Source organism: Myzus persicae, unplaced genomic scaffold, assembly GCF_001856785.1.
Source record: "Myzus persicae strain clone G006 unplaced genomic scaffold, MPER_G0061.0, whole genome shotgun sequence".
Lineage (NCBI taxonomy): Eukaryota > Metazoa > Arthropoda > Insecta > Hemiptera > Aphididae > Myzus > Myzus persicae.
The window spans coordinates 40,683-62,783 of record NW_019101202.1 but is presented as its reverse complement, the minus strand read 5'-3'; the positions used below and the strand labels follow the sequence as shown (position 1 = coordinate 62,783).

Here is a 22,101-nt window from a genome sequence, read left to right as displayed (position 1 = left end):
ACGGGGTTACAAGGCGCGTCCACACCTGAGCGTACATGGTCACATCAAATTGTTTGCTACGAATTTGTGTGTGGACGGTAAAGCGAGCAGATTCAAGCCGCGCAAACATGTTAGCGATCCGTGCTCAGCACGAGGCCACTGACTCGGTCGGTGTCCTGGCCACGCTCGGAGGAAATCCACGCTCAGGTGTGGACGCGCCTTTAGAGCGGTGGCCACGACGAGGCTCTTGAACCAAACTCGGACTAAAATTAATAAATATATCATTTCATTAGAACCGTGAGATAGTGGCAGTGCCTGATTTAACCAGTGTGCCGCTTTAAGCACTAAATAATTTTCCGCTTTTTAATATAAATATTTTTCTAGTCTAAAAAAATAACATTATCAGGGCATACCAACAATTATGGTTTTTTATTTTTTACTTAAAATTATAATGATGAAAAATAAAAACATACAACTCTACGATTATGAAATTGGAAAACATAAAATATAAATATTACCACAATCCCGTTGGTCTAAAAACATTTTATAATTAGTTTCATTTTATTTTAGTTCTAGTTAGGTAACCATGTTATAGTAAAAATGTAATATTAAAAATTATTTGCCGCCCTGAGCACTAGCTTATAGTGTTTACTGGGAAATACGGCACTGGTGGTTCTTATTGCCGTCGGTTTTAGTCATCATTTCAGTAAGTATAGATTGGCACGGCGGCGGCGGAGCTCTTAATATGTGTAGCCAAAAATGACCACTGGGTGTTTCGACCGCGGCAGAGTTCGTTTGTTTGATTTAAAACGAAAAATGTATCTTCATCGTTGCTTTACAGTGTAGTAAACAAATTAACCTAACCTAACCCCGAATCGACTCGATGCACATTTGCGGCTGCCAAAGTTAAGGTCAGTGACCAACGCCGCCGCAATGTCAGTTAGGTCAGCGACGGATTCAGGGGGGGGGGCAGACCCCTTCTCCCTACATATTATTTCCCAAATAGTTTTTAATAATTCTACAGTTCCTGATATAATTACTATATTTCAACTTACATGTATGTCTGACAATATAATATACTATTATAATACGTTTCATTCTGGGGTGCACAAACTAAGATAGTACCTACTATTTTAGTTCATGGTGGACAGTGATTCCAACATTCCTACTTTCCTAGTTATTCCATATTATCTAGGGAGTCTCTCCGTCCGACTCAAGATTATATTGGCCTTGTTTCTCTTTCACTTGGACGGAAATTAACATGATATTATGTTTGTCCATGATCTTGTTAATTACAATATTGTGTGTCCCGAATTGTTGTCTGAAATCAGCTTTCGAATTCCATAGGTATATCTAATAACACGTAATTCAGATTTATTTTTAGTTAGTTCCTCATTATAAAACGAATAGTGGTACTAATTCTTTTTTCCCCTCGAGTTTTAATATTTTAGCTAATACAATTTGTATACATTTAGATATATTTTTTCTCCCACGCAATTGTTTTGAATCTAAATCTATGTTATTATTAAAAAATATTGATTGATTAATAAGGAAAAAAAAAGTGTTCATAATGTAACTATAATTTTATATTTTTATTAATTTTAATTCAGAGTTAATTTTATATTATTTTATCTGTTTTTGTTAGGTTTTACTACACTTATTTAGTTTTTATCTGATATGTTTCCTTTATATAATTTGTAAAAGGGTATATACCCGTTGATACACCTACAACATAAATAAATATTGTAATTTTACACTAACAAAAATTGTGGGCCCCCTCCCCCAGATCTTTGCTCCGGATTTGTGCCTGAGGAGGTAAGTACCTACTACCTAGTCTAAACACCAAGACGGTTATAAAAACAAAACCAAAACCTAAGAGGTCGCATTGTAGTAATGACATCATTTGTAAATTGTAATCGACATATAAAATGACATGTATTGACTTAAAAGGTCATATTGACATTTATTTACAGTTGACATCATATAAAATGACATATTTGACATAAAGGTAACAATAAACAAATAACTCGCACATCGTATGGACAATGTTGTTTATTGCACGCTGCACGTTAAACAGGCAATTATTATAGATAGGTAGGTACATATTACTTTTGTTGTTAGACGGCATTGTTATGGGCACGAATAAAAACAGTACGTACACGCGGCGGGTTATTGGTCTCAGGCAAACATCTTCTTGACCATGTCGCCGTAACGGGCGTTCTGAGCGTCCACACCGCGCGCGGCCACGTCCCGGTATCGTTCGGCCACCGCGTTGCCGGGTTCGATGTCCAGGGCACGGACAGCATCGACCAGGGCGCCGTCGAACATGCGGAGCTCGGCGGACGCCTGGCACCGGCGGACCAGCGCCTTGACGTTGCTCGGGTCGACGGCCAGCGCCTTGCCGGACAGCTGGTAGGCGTGCTCGTAGTTGGCCAGCCGTAGCTGGCAGGCGGCCATGTTGTTGCACACGACCGCGTACATGGCGTCCCGGTCGCCGCGGACAGCGTCCACATTCCGGACGAACAGCACCGCCCTAGCCGCCCGGTTGAACCGGTGAAACGCGTCCGCGAATCGGCCCTGTCCGTACAGACGGTTTCCCACGTCCTTGTGCCTGGCCGCCTCCGTCAGTTTCAGCCTGTCATCACCGCTCCAGCCGGCCCCGCCAGCAGCCTTCCGCACGGCCGACAGCCGGACGCGGCCGGTAACGCGGCCATCGCGCCCATCGCCCAAGCAAAACTCCCGGAGCTCGCCCGGTCGCATGCCGGCCACCACCGATTCCAAGCCCCTGTCCACCACGCAGTCCGCTTCGCCGAGAACAAACACCAGCGAGCGGTCCGTCCCATCAAACCACGCGGACGGGCCGCAGTCGGTCAACGGCGCCTGCAGCCGCACGTCTGTCAACACGGCGGAGCACTCGTCGCCGGTCAGCGGTCGAAACACGGAGGACGGCGACACATCGTTGTCGGCCAACGGACGCTGGTAGATCACCTCGCAAACGGGAATTCTGTTCATTTCTGCAGTCGTCGTGGTTCGCCCTAGGGGACCTCCAGCAAGCCTCGGATCCACTAGATTTCCAAGCAGTCCCTGCAAAACCCACGGGTCACCGTCATTGATATTATTTTTTTCATTAATATATTAAAGCTAAATATATGCGAGCACCTATACATAAAAATAAATAAATAACACACGGGCCATACAAACATTTTAAAAACCTAAATTAACCAACTATTTTCTTTTTAGAATAAAAAAAATGTTTGAGTACAATATTGGCGTATAGACAGATGCACGAAGTTTAAGGAAAACTTACCGTAAGCGTAATAACTTATAACCTTATAAGATATAATACCTTAGAACAAACCTGAGATAACCAAGCATTTTGTATCGAATACCTATAGATCAGTAAAAATATACTGTACAATCGAAACATATTATGACATAAGCCATGCGACGTGTTTTAATTATTTTTTGATCTTATCAGGCACAAGGATGGCCCGTATGGACGCAGTGCACAGTCGCGGGACCTAATGTCACTTGTTATTTATTAGCAATCGATTATACCTTGCAATAACCCACATATGCCCACTGACTGAGTCCTGGGCCTAAAAAAAACTGCCACCGCGTCATTGGGAGCAAGCACAAAAGAATCTCCGGTCATTACCTGGGAGTCTTTATCGGCAACCACCGGAGTTCGGAGCTTCAACAGAAACGGGTTATGGGTGACCCAAAAATAAAAGTATTGCAGACGTTGTCGGGATTCGTGTCATTCGCGGTCACCCATCTGTAAGACACGTTACAAAATACACGTCTGTATGACAGTGTTGGGTGTTGGCAGGCGATGATGGAGGGTAGTTTGGAGTAGGCGATAATCAGTCTTCTTTTACTGGACAACGACGTCGAAAGTTTGCGCTTAAACAGCTGTAGCTATGGGTGCTGAGTACACGACAAACCGTAAGCAGTGTCCAAGTAGTCAACAGCTCGTTACAGGTGTTACCGCCGTTTGACAGCCTGTTTGCAGGAATGCACGGGGATCCGGTCAAACCGATCACAACCTCTGTACTAAATGTCTAGGAAAAGTTAAGTAAAATCAAAAAACCTAATAAACCTATAGTTGCGTTTGCGCTTATACTGTACCGAAAATTATGACACTAAGTATACGACTGAACGATGCTCAACATAATTATAAACTAATAATATTGAGTTAATAGGACATGGTCTTGCCTAAATAATTTTTCTGAAACGTTACATCAAATTCGTCTCCAGTCCGATAGAATGGACAGTAAAATACTCCGGCTTAATTCACCAAAGCGTATTCAGAGTCAAAACCTGAAAATAAACACAAGGTAGTGTGTATATTTGTAACTTATTTCAAACTGGTGACAGTCAGTCTTAACATATATTGTATATGGTGCAACGCCCACTTTGCCAGTAATATGTAGGTGCATACATTTAAATCTATTCAAATAAAAACCTGAGACATGTGACACGGTAATGCCTACATATATAACTAAATCACAATCATTTCATAATACACTAAATATGTCATACTAATTATGCCATGTATAACAACAAATTTAAGTACCAAACTACTATTTTGGAGTTGAATTTCCTCCTCTTAATTATTTATTATTTCTATACAGCCATAATATTTGCATTGTTTTCAATCATCCGCAAATAAAATTTATTAATAACACATAGCGCTTTAAAATTTTGTTTGAATTTATTTTTATGTATGAGTTTCTAATCATAATTAAATATTCTTCGTGTAGCTCTAAAAATTATTTTTATTAAGCGGATTTCATTTTTAAGTTTAGTACAATTTTAATACCAATTCTGTTCAATGATAACATAATTTATACACTTTATAGTGATTATAAATAGTTGAATACAAAGAATTATATGATACATAAACGTCATTTTAATATTTTGTAAAATGCACAAGGTATAATTTAATCTTATTTGTTTAAAATTTGAAATCTTTATATTTTTTGCTTGTTTTTGCTTCTTGAGCAGCTTTCCGCTTCTGTCCTTTTTTCTTTTCGGTCTCGGTGCCATCATCTTCCCCACCCTGTTGATCCTTCATTCTTTGCTCATATCTAGCTGCCATAGCTTCTACATCTCCAGCTAACTCCAATTCAGATGGATCTAAACTGACTTCAACTTCACCAGGTTTATTTGCAGCAGCAGTTGGTATGTCATACATGTGAGTAGATGCCATCATAGAGCCACGAACAGTGTCCACCTTCTTCTCTGGTAAAACATGGTAGAGTGGTTGTTGCTCACTACTTTCCATTTCAGATTCAATCTTACGTTTTCTTAATTCAATATATTCGGGTGTTTCGTAACCACTTGGTAATCCAGACATAATTCCTGATGGTGTAGCTAAGCCTTCAGCAACCGGTGTGGCAATACCACTAGCATCAATTGCTACTTCTTCGGTTTCTTTAACTTCTTCTTCCTCTTCTTCTTCTTCACTTTCTTCTGCGTCTGATTCAGAATCTGGTTCTCCCCACATAGATTTATCAATTTGCTCTTCAGCTACATGGGATTCATCATAATCAGATGGTGTACCAAACACATTTCCATAAAGAGGTCGACCACGTTCATCAACAGGAGGTTTACCCCAACCACCAGCATGGTAACCAAAAGAACATCCCTCGGGAATGGGAGCATTTAGACCAGGAATTTTAAGAGCTGGATAAGACGGTGGTGGACCATAACGTTGCATAGCAATAAGCCACGGGGGAGGAACTTTGTGAGCGTTATGACCAACTGGCATACCTAATGCAGTACGCAATTCGGCGCTTAAATCACCAGGTTTCTTTTCTCTGAGTTTAGTCTCGTATTCTTTGCCTTCATAATACAAGTCACCATGAAGAGATAATCTTGGTTTAGTTTGCAATTTGAAAAATGCGTCATGTAATTTTTTGTAATCAATATCTATTTTTCCCATTTTAGGTCTAACCCTTTCTCTCATTTTATTTTTTAATGATTTTTCATCTTCTTTTTCTTGATGGGCAGCTCTCATTTCCATGATACCAGTACGCTTAATAAAATCAGGCAAATCAAATGGTGGCTTCTCAATACCTCGTTTACCTTGTAAATACTTACGCTTAAAACACCAATGGCGAGGTACAGGTACTGTGTTACGATGTGCTTTTAACTGTATTAAAAGATGAGGATCTCTGGCAGTCACATCGTGCATTTCTACAACATCTGGTCTAGAAACAAGTTGCTTTAGTTCAGCTACACTTAAACGAGTAACCTTTTTAAATTGTCTTCTAGACAACTTATCAGGACCCTTCTGCTGGTTTTCTCCATCTTTATCTCTGAGATCATCATCATCTTCTTGTTCAGGAAGCTTAGGCACTTTCTTTAAATCTAAACTGGGTAAAGTAGCTTCTTGACCACCATCTAGATCAGCTGGTTTTTGTTCTGGTTCAGGAATTTTGAAATTCTCAAACACTTTAGCATATTGCCTATACATAGGTACAAGGTTGAACACGCTTAAAGTTTCTTGTATGTATTCAACCTCAATATCTAATTTGTCAACCTTGTTCTCTTTGTCTGAAGATGTTGATTCTTTTACCTTTTGCTCATTTTTCAACTGCTTCTTCTTTTTCTTCTTATACTTTTTCTTCCTTCTTTTAGCTACTTTACGATCTTTAGTAGACATTTTAACTACTTGTTCCTCTTCTTCATCATCATCGTCGTCATCATCTTCATCATCCTCAACTTCTTCAACTGTAGGCTGTACAACTTCAGTGTTGTCTTCTTGTGAATATTCGGTTGCTTGAATATTGCTCAATGCTTGTTCAAGGGCTGGGGGGAGAGCAACATCTTCACCAGGTGGTATTAGCAAATCTTCTTCAAAAACTTCTGGTTCATACATATTCGAACCACACAAGAAATTTGAACAGATATTTTAATTATAAAATAAGCTTACGGTTGTGGATATTATTTGAAAGCTCTGGAGTACTGTTGAATGAATTAATATCCAGGTATTCTGTTTCTTAAAAATGGCCGAACACAATCACTATTTCCATCAGCAAATCACCACATTTACACCTAGAAACATATGAATTTAATTACTTAAATAGATTAGGTACATGAACATAAGATACTTGTTAAATATAAAATAATTATAAAAATAGTTATTATAGTGTAAAAGCTATCAGAAATTGAAGTTTAGCGATAACTTGATTAAATAATCATTATAATCTAGAAAACAAAATAACATACATAATATCACACATGCAAATTAGTGAGCTGTTACACATTACTACATAGAATTTAATATTATGCATTTTTACTACATAGAGTTTTATCTGTTTGATTTAAATAAGATTAATGATTTATAATTCATTCCACCAGCTACTCGTAAAAAATAAGAATATAATATTTAGGTTTTGTATTCAGTTTTATAACAAACAACCAAAATATTTAAAAAAATATATACAATTACTTATTTGTTTGTTATCAACCTACTTAAAGTGACTGTTGCTGTACTCTTGACATTTTTTTATACGTAAACCGTAACAAAACTTTCAAATAAACACAAAAATAAAACTAAAAAAATTTTCTAAAAGTCCTTTAACTTTTATTTCTTGAACATGTCACATATTTTATTTGTTTTAACCACAGTTTTAACAAAATGTTTTAGTTGTAAAAATGAATGAAGGTAATAATTAAAATGTAGTGTGTGTCTCAGAAAAAAACATTTTTAACGATTGAATGTACGCCCTTAAAACTACACAGAGTATTGCGACAAGCTAATATCATGATAATATAATGAAATAGGTATGCATGAATTTAACTATAATAAGACTCAGGTATTTACCATATTTCTATGAATATATTGCGTAATGGACTTCCTAACAAATAAATGATCAACATACAGAGAAGTATTGAATTTTTAGATAAAAATAATGACAACACGATCGTCTGGAAGCTGGGCAATAACAAGCTAAAACCAAAAACTAAATGGTAAGAACAATAAAATTAAATTTGTGTACATAGACAAGAGTTGAAACTAGGTTTGGTAAAGTATCGAAAAAAAATATAAGTATGATTTTACGTTATAAAAGTTTATTGCAATAAGGCTATAGCCCATAATGATTACAAATTACAATAATTACAAAATACAGTTATCGGCCGAACAACAGTTTACGTGTTGTTTTGTAGTTGATTATTTACATAGCAAAAGTCAATAACATAATACCTATACCCGAATAAGGAAAGATGATGCATAACGAACATAGTGAACTTCCGACAAGTTATATCTTTCAGGTGTACTCGAACGTTCAGCACACAATTTATACAAAACAATAATAATGATCAACATACCATTTTGTTTGATCCCATTTCAACTTCGGAAACGAACTTTTCCCAATAATTTTCAATGGACACCGACACCAGAAGTCACGAGTAACACAACACACAAAAAAAGTGATGTGCTCATGTAGTCATGTCGGTCTATCGTATAGAGTCAGGTCTATCGTCCTGTGTTTTGTTGATAGATGATGATAAACATCGAACTGATAACAAAATAGACGCCGTGTGAATAACTAGGAGGTTGTACATTTTCGCGCTATTTTTCAATAATGTTAGGTTAATATTATTATTTATATTTTTACTCCGTGGGTTATTCGGTATCGGTATTCGTTATATTGTTATTTTGTGAGTTAAATTGGTGAACGTTTTTAATTTTTGGAATCTTATTAGAGAACTCGACTTTCAGAGTTGTGGCTCACGATCTGCAAGTTGCAATAGTCAAACGATTCAAGCTCACGACTGAAGGAGAAATTCTTTTTCACCATTCACTAGTCGTGGAGTTGTAGCTTATTAGCTTAAACATTAACCCATGATAAGGTTTGGTCTTTAGTAAGGTAAGATTACTTTATCATAATTTAATCTTCAACTGTTTGCAACTTGGCAAGTTTGAAGTTTCTACTTTTTTTTTTGAATTTCGAGCACTGCTCCATGGGCAAAAGCATTAAAGTATAAATCTATAATGAATAATAAACTAATAACTATAGTTAATATATTTATAAATCTTGATGAAATGCCCATTCTTTGTAAGGTGATGCCACACGGGTATTTGTTGTCTCCGTTTTACAAACTAACAACGTATCAAGTTATACGTTCACAATAATACGTATTAATATGTAATTTCTAAAATTAAAGTGAATTTATCTCTTATACAATTTAAACGCAATAATATTTTTTAGGGCATCTCAAATAATTGTATTAGTGTTCTTACTTTAATGGAACTCATTTATATAAGAGGTAAATTCACTCTAATTTTAGAAATTACAGAGTAAAATGTACTATTATGAACGTAAAATGCGTTATGTTCTATGTTTGTAAGACAGAGACAACACATGCCCGTATGGTGTCCTCTTGAGGTTAATCTTTTCTACGGAAGTGCCCTAATCCCAATTACCTCCCTAGTCCCTGCTAGCTTGACATAGACTCATCGTTAATGGAAGCCTGTTTATCTAAGGTTGAACGGTGTGATATGATAGTATTAAGTTTAGTATAACTGTCAACCGTCTATTAAAGGTACCAAAAGTTATTTTCCCATTTATAATCGTACCTAAACCGTACACAGCTAACATTTTTGTATTTTATTTATCCTTATTATAGTTAAATAATGTATAACATTATTCTGTACATACCTCTATAATATGTAAGTCTATTTCGTATTTTCTAGTTGGAATTTTAATCTCTAAAATTATTAGAATTCAAGACTCATCGCCTTAAAAAATGGACGACATTGAAAGTATGTCTGACGATGAAAACGAACATTTGACGTATGAACAACAAAGAGAAAAAAGAATGAAAAAAAATGAAGAAATGTTGGAGTGAGTTATTTTCTCTTAAAATTATTTTTTTCAACAGTTATATGTATAAATACAAAGTCAACTGTTAATTATTTAGACATATGTATTTTAAAATTAAGCTTTTTCAACCTCCTATGGAACACTATTATGATCTAAAATTATAAACCTTTAAATAATAACCTGGTTAAATAATAAGTAAATATATAAGCAGTGTGATTCATCAAGAATGCTAATCAACATTTTTCATATAATTCTGTAATAGTGATTTTTGGAACTTGAACGTATTGGTATACCTGCTTAAAGGCCTTATTTTAAATACTTATATTTTAACTTAGATTTTAGTTAGTTCTTAAAATAGTTTTACAAAAATGTAAAATAGATGTAATTATTTAATTCAGTAGGAGGTGCCTACACTCAGAACATTTTTACAAATTGCTTATAAAATGTTATTAAATTATTTATTATTTCAATTTTCATCATGACCCTCATATCTTCAGAAATCCAAATGTATTCTTAGTACAGAAATTTAAATAACTTAAAAACTACTTGCTTGCATTTCAAATAAGATGCATAAGATTTTTTTAAAAATTGATCTGTTTAACAATTTACAGAAAAAGACTAATTCCCATTACAAAAATAAGTTGTTATTGGCCAGGACACTCTTTTAATGGCACAATAATATATGTAATTTTAAAATAGGGTATATATACCTTTAGGTACCAACTTGAAAATACTAAATTCAGAATTAAATTTCAATTTATTCATTATAAAAAGGAAATGGGAGTGTGCTTGGTGTTTTACTTTGTATAATATTATAGGCTATAGCACACATTTTGATTGTGCATTAAAATTTGAATTATTGTTCATCTATAATTTTTTGATGAATTAAATAATATATATTAATATTTTAGTATACTTGGTGTAAATCAAGCTGCAGCGACATTAGTAAACAGTTTAGAAATACAGACGACGCAATCAAAAAGAAAAATTAAACCGAAAAATATACCAGGCACAGTGTAAGTATTAAATTGTTCGATCAAATTACTTAAATAATTGTAATTCAATTTCCTAATTTATATATTTTTTCAGAAAACCTTCGAGACGTTCATTAAGATTAGCTAATTTGCCTGCACCTGAAGATAATCATCTCTCTGAGGAATCTATATTAACATCTGATAGTCATACAATTCCTCGAAGCCATGATTATCCGTATGAATCTAATTTTAAAAATAAAAGTAAGCGCATGTGTATACTTAAATTAGAAATTGAGAACTTAAGTAAAAAAAAAATCAGTAAATTCACCAATAATGTGGTAAAATAGAATAAAAATATAAAAAAAATCTTTGAGCCATATTTCAGTAAATACAATTGTTATTTAAATTGATGTATGATTGACAAATTTAGTTCTTCCTAATAATAACAATACAGAACTAAAAATGGACATGTTGTTCTATATCAGTACATACTACATATTGTGAATATTTAATTATTCATAATATAATGAACACTTTTTTAGTATAGATTGTGTAAGTTTTAGATAAGAAAAAAAAAATATAATTAATAATTGATTAAAATTAAAGTACCAAAATGAACACAAAATTATCTTTATTTTTGTATGTTCAAAAGTCAAAACATTCATATTTATTTTCTATTAACTATTACTAATATACAATGTCTAGAAAATAGAAAATATGATATTAAGTAGTTAGTATAATAGTATAACAATTGTATTGGTGATAAATGATTATTATCAAAATATATCTACGATTCAAAATAGGCGTTAATTGCATTTGATTAGAAAGGGAACATTTTTTTGGGTTAAAAGTAATTTACCAGTTAAAAATAAATTGGTAAAATTTACCTGGTACATTTCCAGCACACATCTCTAACTTAAATTAAAGATTTTTTTTGTGTTGAACACTTACATATTCCAAATTTCAAATGTTTTCATCCTCCAAATAACCTGTTCACAAAGCCAACTTTGACCGGTTCCACCCGATTACAACCCTTCCCTTTGAAGTCTTGGTGAGAATAACTGGTTAGGCTGGGTGACGTGCGAGGATGAGCAGAACAAATCAATTACATATTATTATACGTTTTAGTTTTTATCCAAGGATTGAGCTTAAAAAAATACCAGTAAGATAAGTATGCGACACCCAATCTATGTATTCTGTTTGTAAACTACATTTAAAAAATAAATCATGACCTGTTTCACTACATTCGCCAGTGTGTGCCTTCAAAGAAAAATTATTTTACTTATTACTAATTACGTTTTATCAAATTAATGTTGTAAAATGTAATTATAAATTAAGATTATTATATTTATTTAAGGTTCCATATCAATACCAGAAGAAGATTCTGATTTTGTTGAAAAACTGAATGATGACTTAGCCATTAAAAAACCTGTTAATGATTTCCATGTGTTACCAAGTCATAAGTATGCAATAAGTTTTAAGTTATTAATAATTCATATTTTCCCATTCAATTAAGTGTCTGCTTATAAAATGATAATTTTATTGAATATAGTCAGGTATGAGTTTATCGCCAAAAGCAGCTATGTGGTTCTCTTTGTCCTTCTTACTCCAATGAGAATATTTTTCTAAATCTCATTACAAATATACAAATAGTTCCATTTTTCTCTACTAATAAGTTAAACATTATTTTATTTATATTTAGATTTGTACATGTGTTGAAAAGTCTTGATATGTATACCCCATCACTAAAAGTGTGTGAAAAACGTATCTACTCTCTTGCTATTCATCCTTCGGAAACATCTTTGATAGTTGCAGCAGGTGACCTGAGAGGAAACATATGTGAGACATAATTTATAATTAAATATTTTTATTATTTAATTAATAGTATAAAAAATAATTTTATTGCAAATATGTCTTAAATTATATGTTGTAATTCTATTTTGTAGCCTTGTACAACAATAATAATTCAGAATTGCGCGAGTATAGACTTCATGATGCTCCTGTTAATTGTATTTCATTTTGTACTTGGGATCCATATAAGTTGTTTTCAACTAGTCATGATGGGACAGTCAGATGTGGTGACATTGTTAAACGAACTTTTGATATTGTAACCAAAATTTTCTATATCTTATTTCATATGATCTTTGTAACTATGTCAATTAAAGTTGTACTATTTATATAAATAGATCTATAAGACAGAATGGAAAGGTCAAAGTAGTTCAAAACCGAATCATGCCACATGGCACACTGAATTTGAAAGAAATCTTCTCATTGGGAGTGGTATGTTCTTACACCTGACACCTTTTAACTGTTAAACTTCATGACATATCAAGCTTTTATTATTGTACTTAAATTTTTAAGGTACTGGTCATGTAGATATGGTTGACACACGAACACCAGATAAAATTATTAAGACTGCTTGGTGCCATGAAAGGTCTGTGCGTACAGTTCATTGCCACCCAGTGGAGAAACATCATTTTTTAACTTCGTCTGGAATTGGGTAATTTATTGTTTATTGTTATTGAAATATTATATGAACCAAAATTATAGCGTTTAAATGTATTATTAAAAACATTTAGTGTTATTCGGGTAATGCATTTTATTGATATTTGTTTCATTCACTAATAAAATATAATTACATGTATACTTTTAGAGAAGTTTCCTTGTGGGACATAAGGAATGTGACTACCAAAAAAATTGATCCAGTCTTAAAATTTGAACATCCTAAATCATTGACAAGTGCATTTTTTTCTGCATCTGGTACTAAAATGGTGTCTACATGTAATGATGACAACATTAGAATCTTTAACACTACTATATTAAATTCAAGTGCTACAAGTAAGTTGAAAACCTTGGTTTTCTATGAAAATGTTCAATAAATTTTTTATTTCACAATTATAAAAATACTGTTTCTGCACGAGAAGTAGAAATTACCCACCTAGACCCAATTTTTACATAAAGTAGATTTTATCCTAGTGAATTTTTAGTGGCCGATGTTGTCAAAACTAAGTGGACCAAAAGATAATTTTTATGCATGTTATAAATTATAATTTTAATTTGTTAAAAGACAAATTGATAAAATTAACTAAGAACAATAATTTTTATCAAATGATAAAAAATTAATAATGGTTCAAAATTCATTTTTAACTATCTTTTTGATCAATTTGACATGCATCCCTTTGCCAAATTTCTAGGCACTAAAAATTAGCATTTTTCTATGCAGTTTTATGTACAAAATAAACAGTAGATTGTAGTGAATCCAAGTAATGTAACCTAATTTAAGGTGCATCAGATATGTTAGATAAGATAAATATTTATGAAATATTAATTCAAATATTATTTTTTAGAACCCATAAACGTAATTCCACATAACAATCATACAGGGCGATGGCTTTCAGTATTCAAAGCTAAATTTAATCCTGGAAGAGATAATGAATTCTTCGTTGGATCAATGATATCACCAAAGAGAGTATGTTTAGTAATTAATATTAATATTAAAATGGTTTTTAGCAGAATATTCTTATATGGTATCATTATTGAGATATAGTATATACTAATCTACTAAAATAATTAATTCATCGGTGATAGTTCAAACATTGTACTTAATAATTTAAGAGATTGCCAGTAAGCCTATAGAAATATATGTTAATATATTGATGGATTATAATTTGTATGTAAGAAAAATGTAATGGGGTTTCGCCAATTACCTATTTAGTGTAAAATAAAAAGTACAACCACATATTTTGAAAAATCATAAAATATTTTTAAGCCTAATAAGTAATCTTTCAACATTTACCAGAGTAATAGGTGGGTATTTCATACAATTTATGTCATAAATAATTATCTAGTATTGTTGGCTAATATTCTTGATGGCTCTTATCAATTTGTACCATAAATACAAATAAAATTGTGATCAGTATTGATAATTTAATGCAAAATATGAAAAAGATGGTTAAAAGCAAAAAATAAAAGGCATTTATTGGTTAAATATAATGTTTACTCATTAGCATAGAAATTAAATGAAATATATTTATCTATCTTTATCTAAAACAAAAGGCATTTGGTGGCTTGGCGTGGCGCGTTGGCTACTACCAATCGCAGAATGCGACTGGGAGTAGGTAAGTAGTGGCCACAGCCAGTGGCGCCGAAGTCCATGCTAACGTCGGGCCATGGCCCGACCTCTTTTTTTAAAAATGTTTAATTTTTTTTTTACATCATAACTTTATTATGAGCATGAGTATATTAAATCCACGTAACTCTAATTACGAGTAAATATATTTAGGGCAAGTATTTCTATATTAAATAATTAATATATTGAGGCCGCGAAGTTTCAAAATTTCCCCACCACATTTTCAAAACATCGGCGGCACTGACCACAGCTACAAGCTCCCGGATGGGTGACCACCCGGGTTCATAGTACCTAGTTAAAAACCTTGCCACACATACATGTATTTGCTACCAACCGTAACAACCCAAAACAATCATAAAAACAACCTACAGTACCAACCTTACCCCAACAACAGCTAATGGCCTTAGTCGCCAGGCTTAAGTTCAATAAAAAAAAGGCATTTGAGAGTGTGGTTTGACTTGTAAATAAAGCAATAGCTATTTGTTGTAATACTTTCTGATATATATTTTTTTTTTCCTCATGTCAGGCATCATAATATATTTAAAATTAAAATAAACATGTAATTTATACAGCAAAACTAAATAAAAAATATCAAATAAGTAAAAAGTAGAACTAAGTAAATATGAATAATTATAACACACTAATATAATGCACTGACTATGCCTATGGCAACATTGAGGTCATAAATAAAATAAGGAAGAACTTCTTGCTGACTTATATGTTACTGATATTAAAATGAATTTATCATGTTTTGGAAAATACTAGACTAAATGAAACAATATATAAAATTGCAAATGACACTGATAATATCATTAATCTGCATATAGTTAGTACAGTACCTATGTAATTTATATCAAACCTAATGTATTCTTTTATTTATATATACACTATTAATTAGTCTTGTTTATTTTCAGATACAAGTTTATAATTGTGCTGGACATGTATTGCACAATCTAATGAATCCAAATATGAGTACATATTGTTCAGTCATCGAAGTACATCCCACTCAGGCTATTTATGTTGGGGGAAATGGATCTGGCCGTTTGCATATATTCAGCACCAAGCAACAGCTAACATAAAACTTTTCTTTACTACATTTTTCAATATTTATACTTTTTTATACTAATATATAAGCAAAACAAAATTTTAAAATATATATTTTTTACAAACACAAATCAACAGATTTTTAAGGCTTATGTTATATGTTGCCTATTTAAAGTAAAAAAAATTCTCTTAGTGATATAGTATATAATATATACATAATAACATTTTTATTTAGCTGTTGTATTGTTTTATAAATTATAACAATATATTGTATTGTAAAATGAGAACTGTCAAAATTAATTATTATGTAACTGTCTTAAGTTCAATGTGTAATAACATGTACAATGTTTATTTTAAATGGCACTTTAAATTACAAATGTGTGATTGCCTTCCTAATTAATAGTACTACCTGTATTTTTTAATTTATTAATGTAACCCTAAAATTTTGTGAAAACATCATCTATATCATAATGCATTGAGCATTTGCATAAGTATTAAATGATAAAAAAATAAAATTAATTTGCAACAAGAATTGTTATTTTTGTAATAAAATAGTAAATGCTGTAATAATTCGATCATTCTAGTCTTACTATCCGAAATTTGACTGGTATTTTTGTAGTATCTACAATATTGGAATTTATCCCAAGATTGTTTTCAATATTGGTTTAGCTATCAATGCAGACTGCACCAATGGGCAGCAGTGTTTAACTCGAAACATGCAATTGTAATTTTAATAAAAACTGGTTTAATAAAAATTTATAATTATAGACTCAGATAGAATCCTGGAAGCATCAAACCAGAGCCTTATCTCTACATAATCCATGTGCCTATGGGGGAAACAATACAAGCATGCCTCAAGCATTCAGCATGCTCCATAATATTCATACAGAAACAATATGAATGTAGGTGGTGCATAGGGCAGCTCATACTTTTCGTGATAAAGTCCCTTCCTTCTAAACCTTCAGAAACCTGCATGGCTCTCTGTCATCTGCCTGTACATTTTCAGTCTACCCAATCGTAGTTTGTGGTTATAACCAACATTCTTACTCTATGGTTATAACCAACAATCAATAAAATAAAATTTTGTAGATTATTAACTTGGTTACTTTTTTTTTCAAAACTTATTTCTTCCCTAATACAGATGATCAATGCACATCATGTGTTTTCTATGGTTTAATGAATTTAACATGACTATTCTTTAAAATAAATGATAACCCTATATTACTAATTACAATTTTACATAATTCCCAAAAATATTATTAACTATTAATCATTAATTAAGGTTAATTAAAAAAAAAATAAGTTATTCTTGTTAAGTCTGTAGAATGTCAGCTTTTCCTTTTTTGAAGAAGTGGACGAAGGAATTGTTTACATAAAAATAATGAAATAACAATTAGGTGATTGGAAATAGTATAATATATCCAATAACAATATATTGGTTTCATACATTTAAATATTCAGGGTGACAACAACGAAGATTATTCAATTGACTTAAGTCAAACAAAACTTCAATGGCTGAATAGTTAGTTTCACATTGAAAATAAATACATTTTGTTGTGATCACCGTTTAAGATCTCCAAGGTCTTCAATGTAATCTTCATCAACTTCAGGCCATTTTTCAGGTATTATATCAAACAGATCATCTTTGACATCACCTTGTATGACAATTTCATCCTCTCCTGTCACACTCGATCCACATGCAAATTTAGAACCGAAAAATTTAGCGGCAACTTTTAAATCAATGTTAAATGTACTCAAGCCAGTTACAACAGTAACAGATTTCTTTTTGCCCCTTGGTGCTCTGGATAAACATACCTAAACAATGTCAATAAATACATAAATGAACTATTTTGAGTTAATTTAAAGGTTATTTTGAAGTCTACTCACTTGTTTGGGCCCATCATCTTTCTTCTTTGACTTAACCATACCTTTTCCACCGCGTTTTTGACGTTTTTTCTCATCAGAGTCATCACCTCCGGCAGTCCCACTACAAGTCATAATTCTATTAAACTCATCAGGTAAATACTTTTCAAGCCATTCCCGACAACGATCAGTGTCTGAGGAAAAGTCACAGTATTCTGGCGGAAGTGAACAGTTACCGCAATAAAACACTTTCAAAGGATATGAAGGTTTGGGATTTGATTCTTCTTCAGCCATGTTTCTTAAAGAATAATTTTGTTACCTATAAAAACAAATAGTCATTATAATCAATTATTAACTATGTATTGTAATTCTAGTAATGTCTCTTTTATAAACATTAAATTATTAAAATATTTACTTAGTTAAGTTCAACAAATTTAAAAAAAAAAATTAATAATTTGTAAATAATTTAGGATACATACAAAATTGACAAAATAGCAAACTACTACAATTAATTAATAAACAGATTGAAAACGATTAATTTAAGTTTTCTAAACTAACTAAATACAAAGTTTTAGACTTCATTAATGTGTGCAAAACTTTTCCTCCAAGCGAGTTTTGAAACATAGTGTGTGTTTAAAATGATCACACTCATCGTCAAAGAATAAGTTATTTTATTTTTTAGGAAATTTGAAAATTGTTGAGGGTCTTAGCCCGCTTATCACTATTTGAGTTACTATACAAATTACAAAACATAAAATAGTATGTTATACTTAGGAGAAGAAGATTTAAAAATATAATTTACTTACTTTAAACGGTGGATTATTATGTACAATTATTTACAGGTACTAATAAAATTTCAATGATAAATAACTACGGATTAAAAATTTTAAAAATAAGGTTCAAATTGAAAATAATTGTACAATATAGACTTTCAAGTTTCAATACCATCTTATCAATTTTGAAATAATCATTTACAAGACCGTGGTATAATCGATTATAAACATAACCTAAAGTATGACAACACGAACAATATATTTTCTTACACTTTACATGTTTACCTTTATATTGAACATTTTTTTGGCGGTAAATCTACAAAATACTATCACTGAAATACTCAAGTCTCAAATTTGTATCATTCATCCTCTCCGGACTTTCGGCATTCTGCGGCTCTGCGTTACCATGTCTGCTCTACGTACTTGAATGAATACATGCAACATTCTTACTCAGTACATTCTGAATTCTACATTACAATTTTTTTCTTTCAATGTTCAGAAATAATTAACGACAGACGGACTTTTGTGGAGTTTTTAATCATTTGAAATTTGTAAGTAATGAAAAATTATTAAATATCTACCAATAATTGTTTGCTCAATAATAAACATCAAAAATTTCTAAGATCTTTGTGTTGAACATCATAAAATGAATGTCAGCCTTTAAGGATTTATCTTATCGAATGGTCGTATATACTACAGTTGTATACATTTATTCAGTGGTCGAAATGGCTCAAGATAAGTGGAGGGTTGCCTTACAATTCAGATTTAGGCCTATACGAAAAATAAAAAGCTTTCTTATACATAGGTATAAATATAAAAATCATAATAATTATTTCATTTTATAACACAAGTCTTAGGAGAAATGTGTTATTCTAAACAAAATAAGTAGAGGGATGAAAAATGTAAATACAAAAAAGTAGAGGGATGTCATCCCTCTGTATTCCCCCCCCCCCACTTCGACTAATTAAATAATTCAACGATTTTGGAGAAAAAAATTACACTAGGTATCTATATGATTAGATTGATAAATTAAATACAAAATTAAATAGTACCTATAGAAACCTTGATCATGTCTCTAAGTTCTTAGTATGTTTTTTGTTTTTGTTAATCATTATTCATTGTTAATGACTGGTTTGCCAAATCGATCAGAGAAGACATTGATACTAATTGTTAACCACTATACTACACTAGGTTCCATATATTTTCTTAAAGGTTATATTACTTTGTAAGAAATAGGATTTCCTTGTAATTAAGTTAGTTGATACCATTTAGTGAACTCTATCTCGAATGTGGAGATAATTTAGAATTCAACAAGTCAGTACTATAGAAACTCCAATGAACAGTAAAGCATATTTTTTAGAATCGTACATGGTGAAATTTGTGGCAATCTAAACTAAATGCTAAAAGTCCAAATTATTATATTATTTTAATTTTTGGAATAATTAATAAAAATAATTATTACGATTATATTATTTTTATTAAAATATATGGGTGGTGGAATAATGACAAACTAGAATGATGGAGCAGTACAAACTTAACAATGAGCCCACGCATAGTAATAACAAACCAGTATGGTTCAATCATATGTAGTGCAATTTTATAAAATAATCCAGTCAATTTTAAATTTTAAGTTTTTAAATTTTTAGAAATAATTGAATTGTAATTATTTTCACTATATTTAAAAAAAATATATTAAACATATATTTGTCACACTTTAAGTAATTTATCTTTATTAGCGTAATCTGTATTCTTTCCCATTAATTATTTTTTAGTAATTACTATTTAAATGATTTATATTCATATAATTTTCTTGTATTTTAGGAATTATAACTAATAATGGATTCTTTTCTAAAAACTGGAAAAATCAACCAAGAACAACAATCAACTAGCAGTGGTCTGAAGAGTAATGATGGCTCAAGGGGAATTTCTAATAGCACCACACCTTGGGTGGAAAAATATCGACCTCGAACGGTCGATGAGGTATCTGAACAGTCAGAGATTGTGGCTGTACTAAAACAATGTTTAGAACAAGGTGCCGATATGCCTCACTTATTGTTTTATGGACCACCTGGTACCGGTAAAACTAGTACCATAATTGCAGCTGCCCGCCAGCTGTTTGGAGATATGTACAAAAACCGTATGTTAGAACTTAATGCATCTGATGATCGTGGTATTCAGGTTATTCGAGACAAAGTTAAAACTTTTGCACAGCTTACAGCTTCTGACCGAAGACCAGATGGTAAACCTTGTCCACCGTTCAAAATTGTTGTGTTAGATGAAGCTGACTCAATGACAGCACCTGCTCAAGCAGCGCTTAGGCGTACCATTGAACGAGAGACAAAGACTACTAGATTCTGCCTTATTTGCAATTATGTGAGTTGCATTATTGACCCATTGACGTCTCGATGCTCCAAATTCAGATTCAAACCTTTATCGCATGACATAATGCTAACTCGTCTCGAGCACATATGTAAAGAAGAAGGAGTAAAATGTGCACCACGGGTGCTGGCTCGATTGGTTGATGCTTCTGGTGGAGATATGCGTAGAGCAATTACATCACTCCAAAGCACAGCTAGATTAAAAGGAGAAGATGGTATTGAAGAAGCCGATGTTCTAGAAGTTGTTGGCACTGTGCCAGAAGTCTGGTTAGATCGTATGATAGATATGGGTCGTATGTACGACTATCAAAAAATGGATGGTTTTGTGGAAGATCTAATATTTGAGGCATATTCAGCATCTCAGATTTTAGAGCAATTGCATGATAAAATAGTGTTTTCTACAGATTTAAAAGACAATCAGAAGGCACTCATTTGTAAATCTATTAGTATTTGTGCCTATAGACTACAAGAAGGTTGTAGTGAATATGTCACTCTTTTAAATCTATTATGTTCAGTTGCTAAAGCATTAAAAGGTTAAAGTTAAAAAGACACATTGTAATTTTTTTTCCATTATTATTAAATTCACTCACTTTGATCTATAAAATAAAAAGTTTATTCATTAGTACACTATGTGTCAATAAAAACTAAATAATGAAATCTTATTGACGTACCTATTGTATTATTTTTTGTAGACTTCAGTTCTAGTTTTGTGACTATGATTTAAATATTTAATACCTACAGTATTTTAGTACTTATAAGTTTTTTTATTATTTTAGTATCAATATTCAATACTATGGAGTATCGTATAAACACTATGATCTCATTAATGGTGCATGTAAGTGGTTGGTATTTAGGTAGTATGCAATGCATATGAGTTAACATAATAACATGTAATATCTAAATACTTATTACTGTGGGCGTTACATTGAATTAAGATTTTCTGAGACAACACACTTAGATTTATGATTTAATTACTTTAAATGGATATCTGTATGATGTACCTCCGAAAACAATGTGTTTCATGATTTTGATGTTTTTTGAATTCGGGAGAACCAAAATTCACCATTTCTCATTTGGATTGCGCCCTTAGGGCAAGGTCGGATACATTAGTACTTACTC

The 22,101-nt window shown here is 32.1% G+C and overlaps 5 protein-coding genes across 7 annotated transcripts; 2 read left to right on the top strand and 3 right to left on the bottom strand.

Moving 5' to 3' along the window:
• Positions 1-2,157: 2,157 nt before the first annotated feature.
• On the bottom strand, positions 2,158-2,991 carry LOC111028183 (peptidyl-prolyl cis-trans isomerase FKBP65-like). Its single transcript, XM_022306726.1, has one exon. It carries the CDS (start codon positions 2,989-2,991, stop codon positions 2,158-2,160), a length of 834 nt encoding a protein of 277 aa, XP_022162418.1.
• A 1,902-nt stretch (positions 2,992-4,893) lies between these two features.
• Positions 4,894-8,479, bottom strand: LOC111028184 (splicing factor 3B subunit 2-like). The gene is made up of 2 exons (XM_022306727.1): positions 8,323-8,479; positions 4,894-7,044 (listed from the first exon to the last, which is right to left on the bottom strand). The coding sequence occupies exon 2, from the start codon at positions 6,866-6,868 to the stop codon at positions 4,940-4,942; it is 1,929 nt and encodes a 642-aa protein (XP_022162419.1). The 5' UTR covers positions 6,869-7,044; positions 8,323-8,479; the 3' UTR covers positions 4,894-4,939.
• Positions 8,480-8,594: 115 nt separating this feature from the next.
• LOC111028185 (WD repeat-containing protein 76-like) lies at positions 8,595-16,500 on the top strand. 3 transcript variants are annotated; one of them, XM_022306728.1, is made up of 12 exons: positions 8,595-8,864; positions 9,692-9,842; positions 10,733-10,837; positions 10,911-11,056; positions 12,153-12,258; positions 12,498-12,634; positions 12,742-12,902; positions 12,982-13,075; positions 13,157-13,295; positions 13,449-13,633; positions 14,143-14,264; positions 15,839-16,500. In XM_022306728.1, the coding sequence occupies exons 2-12, from the start codon at positions 9,745-9,747 to the stop codon at positions 16,001-16,003; spliced, it is 1,458 nt and encodes a 485-aa protein (XP_022162420.1). In that variant the 5' UTR covers positions 8,595-8,864; positions 9,692-9,744; the 3' UTR covers positions 16,004-16,500. The 3 variants fall into 3 exon arrangements, with proteins under 3 accessions (XP_022162420.1, XP_022162422.1, XP_022162421.1); XM_022306730.1 differs by lacking the exon at positions 8,595-8,864 and adding an exon at positions 8,886-8,976; XM_022306729.1 differs by lacking the exon at positions 8,595-8,864 and adding an exon at positions 9,020-9,540.
• An 855-nt stretch (positions 16,501-17,355) lies between these two features.
• LOC111028188 (density-regulated protein homolog) lies at positions 17,356-18,740 on the bottom strand. Its single transcript, XM_022306732.1, has 3 exons — positions 18,638-18,740; positions 17,856-18,150; positions 17,356-17,783 (listed from the first exon to the last, which is right to left on the bottom strand). The coding sequence occupies exons 2-3, from the start codon at positions 18,123-18,125 to the stop codon at positions 17,529-17,531; spliced, it is 525 nt and encodes a 174-aa protein (XP_022162424.1). The 5' UTR covers positions 18,126-18,150; positions 18,638-18,740; the 3' UTR covers positions 17,356-17,528.
• Positions 18,741-18,850: 110 nt separating this feature from the next.
• On the top strand, positions 18,851-21,609 carry LOC111028187 (replication factor C subunit 4). Its single transcript, XM_022306731.1, has 2 exons — positions 18,851-19,155; positions 20,426-21,609. Exon 2 carries the CDS (start codon positions 20,441-20,443, stop codon positions 21,518-21,520), a length of 1,080 nt encoding a protein of 359 aa, XP_022162423.1. The 5' UTR covers positions 18,851-19,155; positions 20,426-20,440; the 3' UTR covers positions 21,521-21,609.
• The last annotated feature ends 492 nt before the right edge of the window (positions 21,610-22,101 follow it).

Coding starts and splice junctions, on each gene's coding strand:
- LOC111028183 (XM_022306726.1), bottom strand. CDS start 2,991: ATGAACAGAATTCCCGTTTGCGAGGTGATCTACCAGCGTCCGTTGGCC.
- LOC111028184 (XM_022306727.1), bottom strand. CDS start 6,868: ATGTATGAACCAGAAGTTTTTGAAGAAGATTTGCTAATACCACCTGGT.
- LOC111028185 (XM_022306728.1), top strand. CDS start 9,745: ATGGACGACATTGAAAGTATGTCTGACGATGAAAACGAACATTTGACG. Junction 12,903..12,981: donor TTAAACGAACTTTTGATATT/GTAACCAAAATT, acceptor TTATATAAATAG/ATCTATAAGACAGAATGGAA. Junction 13,296..13,448: donor TTAACTTCGTCTGGAATTGG/GTAATTTATTGT, acceptor GTATACTTTTAG/AGAAGTTTCCTTGTGGGACA.
- LOC111028188 (XM_022306732.1), bottom strand. CDS start 18,125: ATGGCTGAAGAAGAATCAAATCCCAAACCTTCATATCCTTTGAAAGTG. Junction 17,784..17,855: donor AAGATGATGGGCCCAAACAA/GTGAGTAGACTT, acceptor GACATTGTTTAG/GTATGTTTATCCAGAGCACC.
- LOC111028187 (XM_022306731.1), top strand. CDS start 20,441: ATGGATTCTTTTCTAAAAACTGGAAAAATCAACCAAGAACAACAATCA.